This window comes from Scyliorhinus torazame, chromosome 13 (assembly GCF_047496885.1).
Source record: "Scyliorhinus torazame isolate Kashiwa2021f chromosome 13, sScyTor2.1, whole genome shotgun sequence".
Taxonomy (NCBI): domain Eukaryota; kingdom Metazoa; phylum Chordata; class Chondrichthyes; order Carcharhiniformes; family Scyliorhinidae; genus Scyliorhinus; species Scyliorhinus torazame.
In genome coordinates, this window is record NC_092719.1 from 137,373,525 (window position 1) to 137,393,680 (window position 20,156).

A 20,156-nucleotide genomic window follows, 5' to 3' on the forward strand; every position below is an offset into this window, starting at 1 on the left:
TGCAAGAATTTCTTGCTTTATGTTTACCCTCTGAGCAACATCTAATACAAAAACAATCAGTATGCTTCGTTTACATTATTTTTGTGTAAAAAGTAGGCAGACCTTGGAAAATGAAGCAAGACTATCACATAAAATCACACAATATCTGTCAGTTTAATTTCCGGGTTAGATTACCAATTATGCTAATTCTGTTTGGACTTTCTTTTACTACTGTGAGAGCTATCTTGAATTCTCTGCCTGCTAGCAGGACCAATCCACATCGCCACAACATCCGCCATGTGTAGGGTAAGCAAGCAGGTCCTGAATCTACCCCAGCCAGAACAGGAACTGAACCCACTGCTGTTGGCACCACCGGCTGTCCAGCCAAGCAACTCACTGAGGAGCCAGTGCTGCTGTGGAAACGTATACACTTACCTGCATGTTGTAATCCAAAACTGTGAAGAGTGATGGTCGACACTCCAATTTTCTTTCTGTCACATGGCTGACCAGGAATTTCTCCCACTCTTGGTGCATGTTGGAAGGATTTTCAGTTAATATAGCCAAATAAATCAAGTATTATCAAGGCATCTTCCTTGGCCATCAAGGAGTGGGACGTGAACCTGGAGCTTCTGGCTCAGAGGCAGGGACAATACCCATTACACCATCAGACTTTCTTTTTCTGCAGCTGAGAATGTACAAACTAAATCCAAATTGAGGACAGCTCAATTATGGGTTGCATTCAGGCCTGATAAGGTCAAATTTGCCTGATGAGCCAAGTGCATTAATTCAGTTTTCACTTGGAACCTGCTCCAAGTGTTTGGTCACACCTGACCGAGATCACAACAATAAGGTGTTACCTATAAATATCTAAAGAGGGAGAGAGAAAAATGAGACCTAATTTGACGTCAGCATAAGAGAAAATGTTAGAACCTATTATAAATGATGTGATGACTGGACACTTGGAAAATAATGATATGATTGGGCAATCAGCATGGATATATGAAAGGGAAATTGTGGAGTTTTTTGAGGATGTAGCATAGATAAAGGAGAACCATTGAATATGGTGTATTTAGATTTTCAGACATTTTTCTAAATAGTTCCACACAGAAGGTTAGTAAACAAAGTTAAAGCACATGGGATTGGGGTAATATACTGGTATGGATTAAGAATTGGTTAACGGACAGAAACCAGACAAGGAATAAACAGGTAATTCTCAGGTTGATAGGCTGTTACAGTGGGGTATCACAAGGATCAGTGCTTGTGTCACAGCTGATCACAACCTATATAAATGATTTGGATGTGAGGACCAATTGTAATATTTCCAAATAAAATGACACAAAACTAGATGGGAATGTAAGTTGTGAGGAGGATGCAAAGAGGCTTCACGGGAATTTGGACAAGCTAAGTGATGGTTGATGCAATATACTGTGAATAAATGTGTAGTTTTGTAGAACATACAGAAAAGCAGAGTATTTCTGATATAATGAAAGATTGGGAAGTTTTGAGGTTCAAAGGGACTGGATATCCTTGTTCAAAAATCACAGAAAGCTAGTATGCAAATACAGCAAGAAATTTTTGAAGGCAAATGTTAAGTTAGCCTTTATCACAGGGGGATTTGAGTAGAAGAGTAGCAATGTCTTGCTTCATTGTATAGAGCCTAGTCTAGAACCACAGGGTAAGGGGTAGACTGAGGTCAGGAGGAATTTCTTCACTCAGATGCTGGTGAGTGTCTGGGACTAACCCAGAGAGCTGTGAAAGCTCAATCATTGAGATGTGGAAATTGAAGATTACTGAATACTGCTGACAACTAGGGATATGGGGATAATGGAAAAAATTACATCAGAGGTAGATGATCAGCTTTGATCTGTTTGCATGGCATGAAAGACATAACATGCCAAATGGCCTATTCCTGCTCCTGTCCCTTATTGTCTGAGCTACAGGGCAGTGGTGGGGAGCAATATGTGAGCAAGTTAGCTCAAAAGAGTCCTCAATCATTTAATGAATGGTTTGATCCTTTCCATTATCAGGTAGACCATGGTAGGAGTAAGATAGAAGTGAAGATGAGTCGGACCAAACTAAACTGCTGATTGACCCTCAAAATACTGACAGTTAGTGTGAAATGCTGTTGTTTGGCATACGTGATGGGAGAGGCAGATATCAATGAAAGAAGGCACCCCATTAACCAGTTATGATACTTTGAGAACAGGCAACAAAATTGCTGAAAGCATTGCCGAAGGAAAAATAAACTGAAGAAATAAGAATTTTTAAGTGAGTGCCTGCAGTTTTCTACTCTGCCTTCTCCCTGCCTTTGATATGGAAAGTGTCCTGAAGAGAAATTTTCAAAAATGATTAAAGTGCCACGTATTTAACAAGAATGGGATTGTTCGAAGTTGAGCATGGAGAAACAGGAGATAAGCTGTCACATTACAGTTCCGTGCATTATCTGTGTTTATCATAGCAGCTGTTGGTTTGACGGACACATCACAGGTTAGGACATGAGTTGTACTGTGAGAAGAAACATGATTAGATTATTTTTAGATTTTAATCATTTTGTTCAGTGTCATACCCAGTACCAGCAGTATGAACTTTCAGTCAGTACTTTTAAAAATTGAACACAAACCAGTGTTAAGATGGCTGCCACAATTTGTGTGACTATTGGCATTTGGGCTACAGACATGAAAAAGCCTTAGTCGAACACCTAATTAAATATGGATATCCACAGCCATCTGGGGATTCACACATCTCTCTGTTTAAGGATGGGCCTACACACAAAAGACTATGGTGTTAGCAGACTTTACATGTCTTGTACTGGAAAAAAGGAACGATTAAAACTTAATTTGTGGTAGATGGGAGTGCATGGCCACTATCAACTTCTCGTTGCATCACCATGATTTTTCCCATCCAAAAAGGACATAGTGGACCTAAACAGCGTTACACAGGATATAGAATCAACATGAACGCCACACCTTATTTGGAAAAGGCCTTGAACTTGTGAAAGCCACATGAAAATCACCATGTTTTTTTGTTTGTTGAAATGATCAGCTGGAGCTGGGTGCAGGCAGTTCCATCAAAGCCATCAGGCGCAACAGGTCAATCAGTCTATGAAACAGACTCGGAAACCATTTGGGAGACACCAGCCAGCCAGAATATGTCAACAGTTCCAGTTTAAAGTTTGTCTGAGAACCAACTTCCCAGCTATTTGAGTACAAGAAACTTTACAACCTGCTGTGAATTCTTTGCATTAGAAGACCATCATAAGTTCCATTCAAAAGACCACAGGTCTGCCATGTGGAGACCAATGACCATAAATCAGAGACTGGGATAACTAATCTTTAAAAGTGCATGACCTTTATCTATATCCAGTCTTGGTGTGTGTGGGTGCGTGATGTTCTGTTTAATTCGGGGTAAATGGGCGAGAATAAATAAACTTATTTATTTTTAAACTCAGCAAGCTTGCTGCTGAATTAATTAATTGGAAGACACACTCCAGGACAAGGAAAGATACTCCTTTTTCCATACAAAGTGGACATTGAAAAAGTAAATACATTCTGAGCATGACATTAAGTGTATGACTTTGGTTTTCAAAAATTTCCTTCCCTTATTTTAAGCTGATCTACACCATCTAGTGGAAGCCTTTGATAATGGTTTAGTAAATATATTTCAAGTTGGAAAAATAAATGTTGATTTACTTAATTCAAATGTAAACCCACTTTAAGCTCCCTGGGCATGATTACTTGTAGACTGTAAAATCTAAACCTGTCAGAGAATGATGTGATATTAATTGATAATTTAACATTAAAAAAACAATATTGTAGGAACCCCTTCATCACTTTCCTTATTTAGATGTGGTTCCTCCAGTCCCATATGGGATAATGGGCAACAAGATTCTCCCCTACCCTGCGGGGCAGAGGGTCCCGGCGGGACGGAGTGGCGTGAATCACTCCGGCATCTGGCCTCCCCAAAGGTGCGGAGAATCCGCACCTTTAGGGGCCAAGCCCGCACCTTAAGGGGCTAGGCCCGGGCCGGAGTGGTTGGCGTGCTGCTGGCTGGCGGGCAAGGCCTTTGGTGCCACGCCAGGCGGGGCCAAAGGACTCCGCCGGTCAGCGGAGGTCTGCGCATGCGCGGGAGCGTCAGCGGCTGCTGACGTCATCCCCGCGCATGTGCGGGGTGGGGGTCACTTCCGCATCGGCCATCGCGGAGGCTATGGCCGAGGCGGAAGGAAAAGAGTGCCCCATGGCACAGGCTCGCCCGCGGATCGGTGGGCCCCGATCACGGGCCAGGCCACCGTGGGGGCACCCCGCGGGGCCTGATTGCCCCCCCCCCCAGGACCCCGGAGCCCGTCCGCACCGCCAGTCCCGCCTGTAAGGTAGGTGCTTTGATTCACGCCGGCGGGACTGGCATGACAGCAGCGGGACTTCGTCCCATCGCTGGCCGGAGAATCGCCGGGGGGGGGACCGGCGCGGCTCAATTTCCACCCCTGCCGAATTTTCAGTGCCAGAGAATTCGGCGGCCGGCGGGGCCGGGATTCACTCCGCCCCCCCACCGATTCTCCGACCCAGCGGGGGGTCGGAGAATCCCGCCCCAGATGTCGATAGTGACGGAGCTCCACAACTGTCTTAACAAGGATTTTTTCAGTGATGCCAAAAATCCCAAGAAATGAATTTCTAAATGCTTACAGAAAAGCTATATTGTAAATTGCTTCATGTTTCAGAATAATCTTGATATTTTTTGGAATCAGTGTCAATTTTTCATTTGAAACAGCTTTGCTCCGAAAACAATACTCATATATTTTGTCTGATTTATTTTAAAACCTATTGATTCTTTTAAATACATTTTGCTTTCTTTTATTCTGGAACTTTCTCTTTGCCAATAAATTATCATTGATGTGAAGGAAACACCATCTCCAGGATACTTGTATCTTGTCTGAACTCGGTTGGAAGTTGAGTTTCACTCTACCGATATTTTGAGTTTAAGTCAGAATTAGTGCTTTAGAGGGGATAAAGCAAATCATTCCTGACGTTGAACTTTGTTTATACATAGTATAAGATTCAATGTTATGAGTATGTTCAGAATTTTGATGTGTTTACAAGACTTCCTAATTTCCTAGGTTATCCCTAAAGCAGCCTAGGAGTCTTTGACGAGTAGTTTCCAATGATCAAGAGTCTCATCGACTCTTACTTTTTAGGGGATGGATTGCTGCTTCTGAAAATTTACAGTTTTGCATTTTATTAGTCCCTGGGTGATGCTTTCGAATTGACACACATTCATGTCTGGAATTTATTGGGGTCAGATTTGAGATTGAACAGTTTTCTGTCGGGGAAAATAATTTTAGCTTGGTGCCTGGATTCAGCAACAAAGGAATTGGAGCTGACTCCAGTGATTTTAATAGCATCAGCACGAGCTCAAGTGGCAGATGTCCTGTTCTGGTCATTGTCTAAAGTCAAACTGCTGAGATTCAAATTATATTTTTGAGCATGGTATCGAGACCTGCAGAGCTTTTGAATCTGAATCTTAATGAATGCAGTAATTGTGGCTGAAGTTGCAAATACTCAACCCTGTCTACTTGCCTTTGACTGGCAGGAGGACAGACTATACATGCCAGGTCCAGTCTGTGTGAGATTAAGTGGAGGGAAATGAAATCAGGATAGAGATTCTCAGACAAGGCTGGACAGGAGACTGGCATCTAACCTAAAAAGATGAAATGCATTAAAACAATTAGAATTTGCAGACTTCAGTTGGAGGAGATTCTGAGTTCTTTTGATTGTTCTCCAGCTCTTTCCATGTGATAGAACATAGAACATACAGTGCAGAAGGAGGCCATTCGGCCCATCGAGTCTGCACTGACCCACTTGAGCCCTAACCCCGTAACCCAATAACCCCTGCTAACCTTTTTTGGTTACTAAGGGCAATTTATCATGGCCAATCCACCTAACCTGCACGTCTTTGGACTGTGGGAGGAAACCGGAGCACCCGGAGGAAACCCACGCAGACACGAGGAGAACGTGCAGACTCCGCACAGACAGTGACCCAGCAGGGAATCAAACCTGGGACCCTGGCGCTATGAAGCCATAGTGCTAATCACTTGTGCTGCCGTGCTGCCCCCCACCGTGATGCAACATACAATGTTATAAATGGAGAATGAAAATAATTATAATCCTTCAACACTTTTAATTTGCAACTTTGTTGTTTTAACAGCCTCCCCTTACTGGATCAAAAAGCCCAGAAGTAAAGTATATTTCTCTGAGGAAAATGCTGAATTAGAATGTGAAATAGGTGGTCAGCCACAGCCGCAGGTTCAATGGAAAGTGAATGGAAAACCTTTGAACGGTAAGAAACATTTGCAGATAAATGGAAAAAAAAATGTATATGAATGAAAATCATTGGATAGTATCAAGATTAATGTCAAAAAGTAATTCATCATTATGATTGGAAAGCATTGAAGGTCTCGTGCATAAATAATGATTGGGAAAAGGGGTAGGTTGGAGTGCATAGCAAGAAGGACAGAGGTCCAATATTTCACCATAGATTTGGAATACTTGCATGCACTTCTGATGGTGGTTGCTTCTATAGGCTGAAAGTGACCTCTTTAGTCCCTGGTGTAACGGCAGGACCAACGACAGAACTCAGCTCCGCACTATGCAAGCTTTGTGGTTACTCTCTAACAGAACAAACCAATTAAAATAAAAGCAAAATACTGCTGGAGATCTGAAATAAAAACAGAAAGTGCTCGGAAAGCTCAGCCAGCCTGGCAGCATCTGTGCAGAGAGAAACCAGAGTTAATGGGCTGGATTCTCGGCTGGCGGGATTCTCCATTGCGCCGGCAGTGCACCCACGCCCGGGGGTTTCCCGACAGCATGGGGCTGCCCACAATGGCCAGCTGGCGTTACGGCGAATCCAGCTGCCAGCAGTGGGGTGCCGCACCAGTAAAGTGATGGGGCAGGACGGAGAATCCCGCCCGATATGTTCAACCCAAAATGTCTCCTCTTTTGAACACATTTCCGAAGTTCTGAAGCCATATTGGATACAAAATGTTGAACGCGATTCAACCAAAAATATTATTTTTGGCAAGTTTGGTCGCGGTTTCCTGCTGGCTTTTTGGATGAGATCCAGACCGGTATTCACCCACACATAGTTAATTTTTGGGGCCTTGGGGAGTTTCTCCCTGGTCTAGCCCACACTTAGGGCGTGAATCTCTGGCCTCATTGCGCAAGCGAGGCCGGTGAATAGCAGGAGCGGCCTAAAATTAGATCTGTGGCAGGTGCCAAACAGCTTGCAATGCAACCGGGTCATTCCCATAGGCAAAAGTGGGATCTCGCCATAGCGTGGTGATAAGCCAATTATCGCCACTTCAGTCCCATTTCCATTCAATTAATGAAAACGATCCCATATTATACGGCCCCCCCAGCAAGTGCTCACACTGGTGCCAATTAGTACTCCTTTTGAAAAACATGAAACTGGCGGAAGGGCTTCTGTGGAGAGCTGAGGAGGTGAGTAGCTATCTTTGCTCACAGGCAAAGAGCCCCATTGCTGGGCTTGCTACCCCAGTGCTCGGTGGGGGTGAGGACCCTCCACATGGGGTGGGCTGCCATGGAGGGTGGGAGGGAGGAGCTGGGAGGGCAACAGGCTCGCAGCACCACCATGCCAACCCCTGGATCGTGTGTAGCCATTCCGGCGGCAACCCTTGTCCCTGCCCATCCCATTTGTTCCACCGATCACCCATACCCCCCACAGACTGCTGAGGCCTCTGGCTGCGCGGCTGAAGGCTATTGCTAATAGGGAATTGGCAATCGTGGTTAAGTGAGCACTTCACACAAGCCAAGTGGATTCCCGTGGGTGGACGGGCCATGCAGCACGTGGGAGCCATTGTCTAGCATCCCAATCACATCCTGATGACTGGACACTGTGCTTGAACACTGCGGTAGGCAACACCACACGCGCAACATCTGAACACCCAGGGGATGAGAAACAGCTCCAGGGACATGTCCACGGTTGGAGGATGTGTGAGCGCCACAGGGAGGGTGGGGAATGCCTGGAGAGATGGGCCAAGGGTTTGGAGGCAAGTCCGAATTGCGGAAGGAAGTGACAGAGGCAGCATAATGATTGTGCAAAAATGTATTTCATGTGCTGTACGGTACCCCACTCACGATGGTGCTGCCCCTCCCCCCCCTCCCCCAACCCCTACCTATCCTGTCCCCCCACCATGCCCAACCAGCTCCCCCGTTGCCATTAGGGGTCCTCAATGTGCCTGGACCTCCCAGCTCTACCGCTATGTCGAGGTGTTTCCCCAGGATGCACATATGAGGTGAAGGCTGCCAGCTGCCTACCTCGTCCGGTGACCTTTGATTTCCTTGGCGGGTGTCCTCTGGGGGCCCTGGGGCCGGAGGGCCCAGACTCACTTGTTGGTGGCACATGCACATGCAGCCTCATCAGAAGGGTGGCACTCGGGGAAGCTGGTGGCCACCATTGTCATTCCATGTGACGGGTCTGGGTTAGCACTCAGCGCCCCCTTCTCCTGGTCGATGCCCATCGGGCCCACCTTAGGATGGAGGGGCAGCTGGTTTGAGCCCCAGCTACTCCTGCATTATCTGACTCTGCCAGCCCTGGTGGTTCTCCATGGTCTGCACCATAGTGTTGACATCCTCAGTGATGCTCCTCAGTGACTGGGACATGCTCTGCAGCACCTCAGCAATGCCCACCTGCAACTGAGACAAGCTCCGTAGCGCCTCGACCATACCCATCTGAGAGCAGGACATGTCAGCCTGATACTGGGTCACATCCCCCAGTGAGTCGGACATTCTGCCGAGACCCTCGGCCATGACAATCACCGACTGCGCGACACCTTTGACACTTTCACAAATGGTGCTGATGTCGTGCACCAAGCTCTCCACTGCGGTTGCCATGCTAGCAGTGTTGGCCTCGGTGCCACTCATTGCCAGCGCCACCTGCTGCGCCCATTGCCTCTGGAACTCCTCCAATTGGCTGTGGATCTGCTGGAGTGACGCTGACATCTCCCTCTGAATGTCCTGGTCACTCCCTATAATCTCCATCAGCTCCGGGTAACTCAGTTCCACAGGCTGAGCACCAGGTTGGGACACAGCTGGATCCTGGGATCAAGCAGACCTCCGACTGCTGTCTCGTTTGGAGGTTCCTGCCTCCACCTGATGTACATCAGCAGCCTTGTGGTGCTTACCAGATTGTGCCCCAGAATCTTGTCCACTAACATATCCCACCGAGGTGTGTGTATCTGCACTGGTAGGGGGTGGGGATGGAGATGAAAGCTGTGCCGTGACCACGGTTGCATCCTCGCAGCTCACCTCCGAGATGTTCTCCTCCGATTCAGGAGAGGGGGCCGCCTGGGATGGGCCGGCTCCGTTGGCTTGAGGACCTTCATGAGAATAGACACATGGTCAGTGGGAGGGATGGGTCAGTCAGTAAGGCAATAACAAGGGCAGCACGGTTGCACAGTGGCTAGCACAGTTGCCTCAAAGCTCCATGGTCCCAGGTCTGATTCCCGGCTTGGGTCACTGCCTGTGCGGAGTCTGCACGTTCTCCCCATGTCTGCATTGGTTTCCTCCAGGTGCTCCGGTTTCCTCCCACAGTCCAAAGATACACAGGTTAGGTTGCGAGGCCATGATAAATTGCCCTTAGTGTCCAAAAAGGTTAGGTGGAGTGACTGGGTTATGGGGATAGGGTAGAGGCATGGATGCTCTTTCCAAGGGCCGGTTCAGACTCGATGGGCCGAATTGAATCCTGAATTGTAAATTCTATGATCTAACTCAGGTTTGACAGGTACTCCGCGTGGAGCCCGGTGGTTCCTCACCTCTGCGGCATCTGCCAGCCTCCGCGTTGGTGACCGATCTGTGTTTGGCCACCCCAGTCACCTCCAAGGCCCATTCCTCGAAGGAGAATGAGGAATCTCACCTCCTGCACCCCACCACCAGTCCGGGCCCCCTCCCACCGATTGTGGGAGAGCTTTTTCTGTGGAGGCACAGAGACAGTATTGTTAGCCACATGCATGGCTCACAGTGGTGGTGGGGATGGGAGTGATGGAGGAGGGGTTGAAGAGGGAGGGGGATGAGGGAGGGTTGGGGGTCGCCTGTGGGGCTAGGTGGTGGATGTGCAGTTCAGTTTCTAATCAGCGGTAATCAACATCCTGGGGGTTACCATTGATCAGAAACTGAACTGGGAGCGTGCCAAAATCCTCTTCATCCTCAGTCGTGGGCAGGGGAAGGACGGATGGTCCGGGTGGGGTTAATGCTGGGAGCGCCGGGGGAGGGGAGCGTGGCGCCGGGCCGGAGAGGTGTGTGTGTGTGGAACCTGCTGGTGCCAGGTCCCTGAGGGAGACAGTATCTTGGCGGCCGTCGGGGTACGCCACGTAGGCATACTGGAGGTTGGCATGGAGCAATTGCACCCTTTCCACCAATGGGTCCGCCTTGTGGAGGCGGACGTGCCTATGGAGCAGGACTGGTCCTGGAGCTGCGAGCCAAGTCGGGAGCGACACCCCGGATGTGGACTTCCTGGGGAAGGCAAAAAGATGTTCATGGGGTTTGTTAGTAGCGGTGCACAGCAGTGACCGAATGGAGTGGAGTGCATCAGGGAGGACCTCCTGCCAGCGAGAGGCTGGGAGGTTCCTGGACCATAGGGCCTGTTGGATGGCCCTCCATACTGTCCCGTTCTCCCTCTCTACTTGCCCGTTTCCCCGGGGTTTATAGCTGGTCGTCCTGCTGGAGGCGATACCCCTGCTGAGCAGGAACTGACGTAGCTCATCGCTCATGAATGAGGATCCCCTGTCACTGTGGATATAGGCGGGGAAACCGGACAGAGCAAAGATAATGTTTAGGGCTTTGATGACGGTGGCTGACGTCATGTCGGGGCATGGATGGTGAAGGGGAACCTGGAGTACTCATCGACCACACTGAGAATATACGTGTTTCAGTTGGTGCAGGTTGCAGGCCTTTATGAAATGGTACAACCATGTGACTCCCGGGTGACAAAGGCTGTCGTGCAAGGTCCGGAGTCGATCTACTTGTGCGCTGGCACATGTACCTCGGGATAGGGCGTCTGGGGGCTCGTTGAGTTTCCGGGGTGATACAAAATCTCGTAATTATAGGTGGAGAGCTCAATCCTCCACCGCAAGATTTTATCGTTTTTGATCTTGCCCCGCTGTGTGTTATTGAACATGAAGGCTACCGACCATTGGTCAGTAAGGAGAGTGAATCTCCTGCAGGCCAGGTAATGTCTCCAATGCCGCTCAGCTTCAACGATAGCTTGGGCCTCTTTTTCGATGGATGAGTGCTGAATTTCTGAGGCATGAAGGGTGCGGGACAAGAATGCCACGGGTCTGCCTGCCTGATGGAGGGTGGCGGCTAGGGCGATGTCCGATGCGTCGCTCTCTACTTGAAAGGGCAGTGTCTCGTCTACTGCGTGCATCCCGGCCTTGGCGATATCGGCTCTGATACGGGCGAAGGCCTGCTGTGCCTCGGCCGTCAGGGAAAAATGGGAGGACTGAATAAGTGGGCGGGCCTTGTTCGCATAGTTTGGGACCCACTGGGCGTAGTACGAGAAGAGCCACAGGCAGCGTTTGAGGGCCTTGGGGCAGTGGGGGAGGGGAAGCTCCATGAGGGGGCGCATGCGGTCGGGATCGGGCCCCAGAACTCCGTTCTGGACCACATAGCCGAGTATGGCTAAGCGGGCCGTGCTAAACACGCACTTCTTGTTGTAGGTGAGGTTGAGGAGAGTGGCGGTGTGGAAAAATTTGGCGAGGTTGGCATCGTGGTCCTGCTGATCATGTCCGCAGATGGTGACGTTGTCTCGGTACTGGAATGTGGCCCGCAAACCGTACCGGTCGACCATTCGGTCCATCTCCCTTTGGAAGACCAAGACCCCGTTAGTGACGCCGAAGGGAACCCTGAGGAAGAGATAGAGACGACCGTCCGCCTCGAAAGCGGTGTATGGACGGTCTGATTTACGGATGGGGAGCTGGTGATAGGCGGATTTGCGGTCCACCGTTGAGAAGACCCGGTACTGCGCAATCTGATTGACCATATCAGATATGCGTGGGAGGGGGTACGTGTCGAGCTGCGTGTACCGATTGATGGTCTGGCTGTAGTCCACGACCATTCTGTGTTTCTCCCCAGTTTTAACGACTACCACTTGGGCTCTCCAGGGGCTGTTGCTGGCCTCGATAATGCCCTCCCGGAGCAACTGCTGGACCTCGGACCTGATGAAGGTCCTCTCCTGGGTGCTGTACCGTCTGCTCCTGGTGGCGACGGGTTTGCAATCCGGGGTTAGATTGGCGAAGAGGGAAGGCGGATCGACCATTAAGGTCGCGAGGCCGCACATAGTGAGGGGTGGTATGGGCCTGCCGAATTTGAGGGTTAGGCTCTGGAGGTTACACTGGAAGTCCAGGCCGAGTAGTAGGGCAGCGCAGTGGTTAGGGAGGACATAGAGGCGGAAGCCGCTGAATTCTACGCCCTGGACCGTGAGTGTGACCGTGCAGAACCCCCGGATCGCGACTGAATGGGATCCGGAGGCCAGGTAAATTCTTTGGTTGATGGGGTGTACCGTGAGGGAGCAGCGCCTCACCGTATCCGGGTGGATGAAGCTTTCGGTGCTCCCGGAGTCCAGCAGGCAAGAGGTCACGTGGCGGTTGATTTTCACACTGGTCGATGTGGTGGCCAGGTTGTGCGGACGAGACTGGTCGATCGTCACTGAGGCGAGTCGTGGTCGGTCGTTGCTGATGTCGGATGATGGGGAGCCTGGGGGCCCAGGTCCTGGAATGCTATCGGTGTTCATGTCCCGTGTGGGAGACAAGATGGTGGCGCCTGAAGATCCTGCGGGGTTCAAAATCGCGGCGCCCATTGGCCGCACGTTGTGGGAGTTGGACAAGATGGCAACGCCAATGGGCCGCACGTGGACTGAGGGGGAGAAGATGGCGGTACCCACTGGCCGCGCGTGGTCTGGGGAGGTGAAGATGGCAGCACCCATTGTGTGTAGGCGAATGGGGTGGGGGCGATAGCGGCGACTGCGCGAGCCTGGCACACCGCAGCGAAGTGCCCCTTTTTGACACAAGCCTTGCAAAGAGCAGCACGGGCCGGGCAGCGTTGGCGAGGGTGCTTCTGCTGGCCGCAGAAGGAACATCGGGGACCCCCGGGGTGCGCGGGCTGGCTGGGTAAGGCCCCCGCAGGGGCAGCCATCTGTGGGGTCCATGAGGGGCAGGAGGGGTGGGCCGCGTGGCTGGTGGGGTAGGCCTGAATGTTACGTGAGGCAACCGTCATGGAGAGCGCTAACCTCTTTGTTTCAGATTGGGCGAGTGTGGCCCTTTCTAACAGTCTTTGGCGTATGAGGTCCGACCCAATCCCCATTACGATCGCGTCCCACATAAGAAGGTCGGAATGTTCGGTGGCCGTAACGGCCGGACGAGTGGGATTTAGGCCCGCCAGAAGTCTTCTATGGACTCACCAGGGAGGTGAGAGCGAGTGGCGAGTACGTGCTTGGCGAAGAGCGTGTTCGTTTTCTTTGAGAAGCGCCATGGCGTCGGCATAGTTCGGGGCGTCCTGGATCAGCGGAAATACGTTGGAGCTCAACCTTGAGTACAGGATCTGTAGCTTCTGAGCCTCTGGAACAGGGGTGGTCGCAGAGTTGATGTACGCCTCGAAGCAAGCTCGCCAGTGATTAAAGTCCTTTGTGGCGTCGCTTGATTGCGGATCCAGCTGCATAGAACATAGAACATTACAACGCAGCACAGGCCCTTCGGCCCTCGATGTTGCGCTGACCTCTGAAACCACTCTAAAGCCCATCTACACTACTCCCTTATCATCCATATGTTTATCCAATGACCATTTAAATGCCCTTAATGTTGGTGAGTCTACTACTGTTGCAGGCAGGGCATTCCACGCCCTTACTACTCTCTGAATAAAGAAACTACCTCTGACATCTGTCCTAGATCTATCCCCCCTCAATTTAAAGCTATGTCCCCTCGTGCTAGACATCACCATCCGAGGAAAAAGGCTGTCACTGTCCACCCTATCTAATCCTCTGATCATCTTGTATGCCTCAATTAAGTCACCTCTTAACCTTCTTCTCTCTAACGAAAACAGCCTCAAGTCCCTCAGCCTTCCCTCATAAGATCTTCCCTCCATACCAGGCAACATCCTGGTAAATCTCCTCTGCACCCTTTCCAATGCTTCCACATCCTTCCTATAACACGGCGACCAGAACTGCACCCAATACTCCAAATGCGGCCGCACCAGAGTTTTGTACAGCTGCAACATAACCTCATGGCTCCGAAACTCAATCCCTCTACCAATAAAAGCTAACACACCGTACGCCTTCTTAACAACCCTATCAACCTGGGTGGCAACTTTCAGGGATCTATGTACATGGACACCGAGATCTCTCTGCTCATCCACACTACCAAGAATCTTACCATTAGCCCAGTACTCTGTCTTCCTGTTATTCCTTCCAAAATGAATCACCTCACACTTTTCTGCATTAAACTCCATTTGCCTCCTCTCAGCCCAGCTCTGCAGCTTATCTATGTCCCTCTGTAACTTGCAACATCCTTCCACACTGTTCACAACTCCACCGACTTTAGTATCATCTGCAAGTTTACTCACCCATCCTTCTACGCCCTCCTCCAGGTCATTTATAAAAATGACAAACAGCAGTGGCCCCAAAACAGATCCTTGTGGTACACCACTAGTAACTGAACTCCAGGCTGATCATTTCCCATCAACCACCACCCTTTGTCTTCATCCAGGTAGCCAATTTCTGATCCAAATTACTAAATCACCCTGAATCCCATGCCTTTGTATTTTCTGCAATAGCCTACCATGGGGAACCTTATCAAAGGCTTTACTGAAATCCATATACACCATAGAAACTGCTTTACCCTCGTCCACCTGTTTTGTCACCTTCTTAAAGAACTCAATAAGGTTTGTGAGGCGCGACCTACCTTTCACAAAACCGTGTTGACTATCGCTAATCAAATTATTCCTTTCCAGATGATTATAAATCCTATCTCTTATCACCCTTTCCAAGACTTTTCCCACAACAGAAGTAAGGCTCACTGGTCTATAGTTACCGGGGTTGTCTCTACTCCCCTTCTTGAACAAGGGGACAACATTTGCTATCCTCCAGTCTTCTGGCACTATTCCTGCAGACAATGATGACATAAAGATCAAAGCCAAAGGCTGAGCAATCTCCTCCGTAACTTCCCAGAGAATCCTAGGATAAATCCCATCTGGTCCAGGGGACTTATTTATTTTCACACTTTACAGAATTGCGAACACCTCCTCCTTCTGAACCTCAAGCTCTTCTAGTCTTGTAGCCTGTATCTCAGTATTCTCCTCGACAACATTGTCTTTTTCCTGTGTGAATACTGACAAAAAATATTTATTTAGCTCTCCTATCTCCTCGGACTCCACGCACAACATCCCACTACTGTCCTTAACTGGCCCTACTCTTACCCTAGTCATTCTTTTATTCCTGACATACCTATAGAAAGCTTTAGGGTTATCCTTGATCCTACCTGCCAAAGACTTCTCATGTTCCCTCCTGGCTCTTCTTAGCTCTCTCTTTAGGTCCTTCCTAGCTAACTTGTAACTCTCGAGCGCCCTAACTGAAACTTCACATCTCATCTTTACATAAGCCTCCTTCTTCCTCTTGACAAGTGATTCAACTACTTTAATAAACCACGGTTCCCTCGCTCGACCACTTCCTCCCTGCCTGACAGGTACATATTTATCAAGGACATGCAGCAGCTGTTCCTTGAACAAGTTCCACATTTCAATTGTGCCCATTCCCTGCAGTTTCCCTCCCCATCCTATGCATCCCAAGTCTTGCCTCATCGCATCATAATTGCCTTTCCCCCAGCTATAACTCTTGCCCTGCGGTATATACCTATCCCTTTCCTTCGCTAAAGTAAACGGAACAGAATTGTGGTCACTATCACCAAAGTGCTCTCCTACCACCAAATCTAACACCTGTCCTGGTTCATTACCCAGTACCAAATCCAATGTGGCCTCGCCTCTCATTGGCCTATCTACATACTGTGTCAGGAAACCTTCCTGCACACATTGGACAAAAACGGACCCATCTAAAGTACTCAAACTATAGCGTTTCCAGTCAATATTTGGAAAGTTAAAGTCCCCCATAACAACTACCCTGTTGCTTTTGCTTCTATTCAGAATCATCTTTGCAATCATTTCCTCTACATCTCTGGAACTTTTCGGAGGCCTATAGAAAACTTCCAACAGGATGATCTCTCCTTTCCTGTTTCTAACCTCAGCCCATACTACCTCAGTAGATGAGTCCTCATCAAACGTCCTTTCTGCAACCTTAATACTGTCCTTGACTAACAATGCCACCCCTTCCCCTCTCTTACCACCTTCCCTGAGCTTACTGAAATATCTAAACCCCGGCACCTGTAACAAGCATTCCTGTCCGTGCTCTATCCATGTCTCCGAAATGGCCACAACATCGAAGTCCCAGGTACCAACCCATGCCGCATGTTCACCCACCCTATCCGGATGCACCTGGCGTTGAAGTAGACACACTTTAAACCACCTTCCTGCCTGCCGGTACACTCCTGCAACTTTGAAATCTTACTCATGACCTCACTACTCTCAACCTCCTGTATACTGGAGCTACAATTCAGATTCCCAACCCCCTGCTGAATTAGTTTAATCCCTCCCGAAGAGCATTAGCAACTCCCCCCCCCCCCCCCCCCCACCCCCCACCCCCCCCAGGGATATTGGTACGCCTCTGTTCCAGGTGTAGACCATCCCGTTTGTAGAGGTCCCACCTACCCCAGAATGAGCCCCAATTATCCAGGTATCTGAAACCCTACCTCCTGCACCATCCCTGTAGCCACGTGTTCACTACTCTCTCTCCCTATTCCTCGTCTCGCTAGCACATGGCACGGGTAACAACCCAGAGATAATAACTCTGTTTGTTCTAGATCTAAGTTTCCACCATCGCTCCCTGAATTCCTGCCTTACATCCCTATCCCTTTTCCTACCTATGTCGTTGGTACCTATGTGGACCACAACTTGGGGCTGCTCCACCTCCCCCTTAAAGACCCCGAAAACATGATCCGAGACATCGCAGGCCCTGGCACCTGGGAGGCAACACACCAACCGCGAGTCTCTCTCGTTCCCACAGAATCTTCTATCTATCCCCCTAACTATGGAGTCTCCAATGACTAATACTCTACTCCTCTCCCCCTTCCCTTCTGAGCAACAGGGACAGACTCTATGCCAGAGACCTGTACCCCATGGCTTACCCCTGGTAAGTCGTCCCCCCCACCAGTATCCAAAGCGGTATACTTGTTACTAAGGGGAACGACCACAGGGGATCCCTGTACTGACTGCTTCCTCCCAGCCCCTCTCACCGTCACCCATCTAGCTTCATTCTCAGGAGTAACTACATCCCTGAAGCTTCTATCTATGACCACCTCTGCCTCCCGAATGATCCAAAGTTCATCCAACTCCAGCTCCAGTTCCCTAACACGGTTTTTGAGGAGCTGGAGACGGGTGCACTTCCCACAGTGAAATCAGCAGGGACAGTAACGGCATCCCTCAACTCAAACATTCTGCAGGAGGAACATTGCACTGCCTTCCCTGCCATCCCCTCTAGATAAAACAAGAAAAAGAAAGGAAGAGCTTACCTGATAGTCCCTCAACCCCTTAGTTTACGGGAGGTAGAAGGGTGGGGGACACTACAAGTGTAGTGTCTCGGGTTTCGCAACTGCCCAACTTATATGCAGGTACTAACAAACTTTCCCAGACACCCCCACAGCCGACTTCCGGCTTCCTGCAGCTCTGAAACAAAAAATACCAAAAACTGAAGGCCGCTTCTCCTGCAAGGTAAGTTTTTAAATAGGGAAACTTACCTTCCCGACAGACCCCTGGTCACTGATCCCGCCGAAAATCGGAAGGCCGCTTCTCCTGCAAGGTAAGTTTTTAAATAGGGAAACTTACCTTCCCGACAGACCCCTGGCCACTGCTCCCGCCGGAAATCTGAAGGCCGCTTCTCCTGCAAGGTAAGTTTTTAAATAGGGAAACTTACCTTCCCGACAGACCCCTGGCCACTGCTCCCGCCGGAAATCTGAAGGCCGCTTCTCCTGCAAGGTAAGCTTTTACATAGGGAAACTTACGTTCCTGACAGACCCCTGGCCACTACTCCCGCCGAAAATCTGAAGCAGGCGATCTGGTTTGATTCGGAGGTCCATCTTTTAGAAAATCTTAGAGCAATAAATTGAGGCACGATCAATTGAACAAAGACTAGAGTTGGATTCAACTGAGGCTTTATTGCTTTAAGATGTGTGGCCTCCCACAGCAGCTGGCGAAATGGCTGCTGAATGGAGGACACACATATTTATACTCCGCCTACTGGGTGGAGCCAGCAGGCAGGGACTACCGGCGAACCTGTAGTACAGGTCCAACCTTACATCACCTAATACAGGTGCAACGGTGGTTTACCACATAGGGATTCTATGATGTGTGGAACATAAACCTTCTGTCCTCTCTGAGGATGACACTACTCATTCTTCTACCACTGCCACTCCACTAGTGTTCTCGCCAGCTGGCCCGGGCTGCTATTCCCCGTGCCAATGTGGTGTAGTCGTAAGATGTGTCCTATGAGCCAGAGCTGCTCAAGGTTGTTCTGGAGTGTCACCTCCAGCATCGCCCTCAGGAAGTCAACAGCGTTTTTCCACCCATGCTGCAGCTACTGAGTATCACTGCACTGCATGAGGACAGACAAAGGCACAACAGTGTTTAGTCGGCTTTTGTACAGAATGTTAGATGGTTTGAACTATGAAGTCTATTTGGAATGTTTGTTTTATGATGGCTTTTATGTCAGTTTTGTGACCAGGTTGGCACTGTGGTCAGTGACAGAGTGATGGTAATGTGCAGCTGTGTTGGCGAATGGGGAATTAGTGTCGTATTCACTGGTACGGCAATAGGCTGAGCCGACAATGGATTGTGAGCCAGGATGAGGATAAATTAGTTACCTGTTCCCTTTCTCCCTTTGCTCCTCTTCCTCTTCAGCTGTTTACAATATTCTGATGGAAAGAGCAATGCCTTCTTGATGGAGAGAGTCCTATACTCTTTCAAGGCATGTGGGCATCGCTGGCAAGGTCACATTAGTTACCCATCCTGATTTGCCTTTGAACAGAGTGACTTGTGAGACCATTTCAGAGATCAGGGGCGGGATTCTCCGTAATTGGCGCGATGTCCGCCGATCGGCGCCAAAAACTGCGCGAATCAGTCCGGCATCGCGCCGTCCCAAAGGTGCGGAATTCTCCACATCTCGAGTGGCTGAGCCCTTACCTTGAGGGGCTAGGCCCGCACCGGACTGATTTCCGCCCCACCAGCTGGCGGGAAAGGCCTTTGGTGCCCCGCCAGCCGGCGTGGAAATGACTTTGCCGGGCGGCGCATGCGCGGGAGCGTCAGCGGCCGCTCACGGCATCCCCGCGCATGCGCAGTGGAGGGGGTCTCTTCCGCCTCTGCCATAGTAGAGACCATGGCGAAGGCGGAAGGAAAAGAGTGCCCCCATGGCACAGGCTCGCCCGCGGATCGGTGGGCCCCGATCGCAGGCCAGGCCACCGTGGGGGCACCCCCCCAGGGCCAGATCGCCCCGCGCCCCCCCCAGGACCCCGGAGCCCGCCCGCGCCATCGTGTCCCGTCGTCCCAAAGGCGGTTCAATCCACGCCGGCTGGCGTGGGTTGACAGCGGCGGGACTTCGGCCCATTGCGGACCGGAGAATCGCCGGGGGATTCCCGCCGACCGGGGCGGCGCGATTCCCGCCCATGCCGAACCACCGGTGGTGGAGAATTCGCGACATGGCGGGGGCGGGATTCACGCCGGCCCCCGGCGATTCTCCGACCCAGTTCAGAGACCAGTTAAGAGTCAATCACATTGCTGTGGTCTGGCATCAGATTAGGTAAATATGACAGATTTCCTTCCCTAATGGACATTAGTGAACCAGATGTATTTTTTTTATGACAGTGTCACTATTACTGAGTCCTGCTTTATATTCCATATTGATCAGAAGCATTCAACTTCCACCAGTGCCATGGGGTGATTTGAACCCATGTCCCCAGAGCATTAACCTGGGCCCCAGTTTACCCCTCCAGCATCATTACCACCGTGCCACAGATTGTGCAGGAT

General features: G+C 50.1%; 1 protein-coding gene across 13 annotated transcripts in view; it reads left to right on the plus strand.

Annotated features, from left to right (window-relative positions):
- The window catches only part of chl1b (cell adhesion molecule L1-like b), a 1,336,546-nt gene that overhangs the window by 685,826 nt on the left and 630,564 nt on the right, over positions 1-20,156 (plus strand). For all 13 annotated transcript variants that reach the window (XM_072472185.1, XM_072472186.1, XM_072472184.1 and 10 more), the window contains one exon: positions 6,175-6,306. In XM_072472185.1, the coding sequence (XP_072328286.1) occupies positions 6,175-6,306 (132 nt within the window). The remainder of the gene's footprint in view (positions 1-6,174; positions 6,307-20,156) is intronic.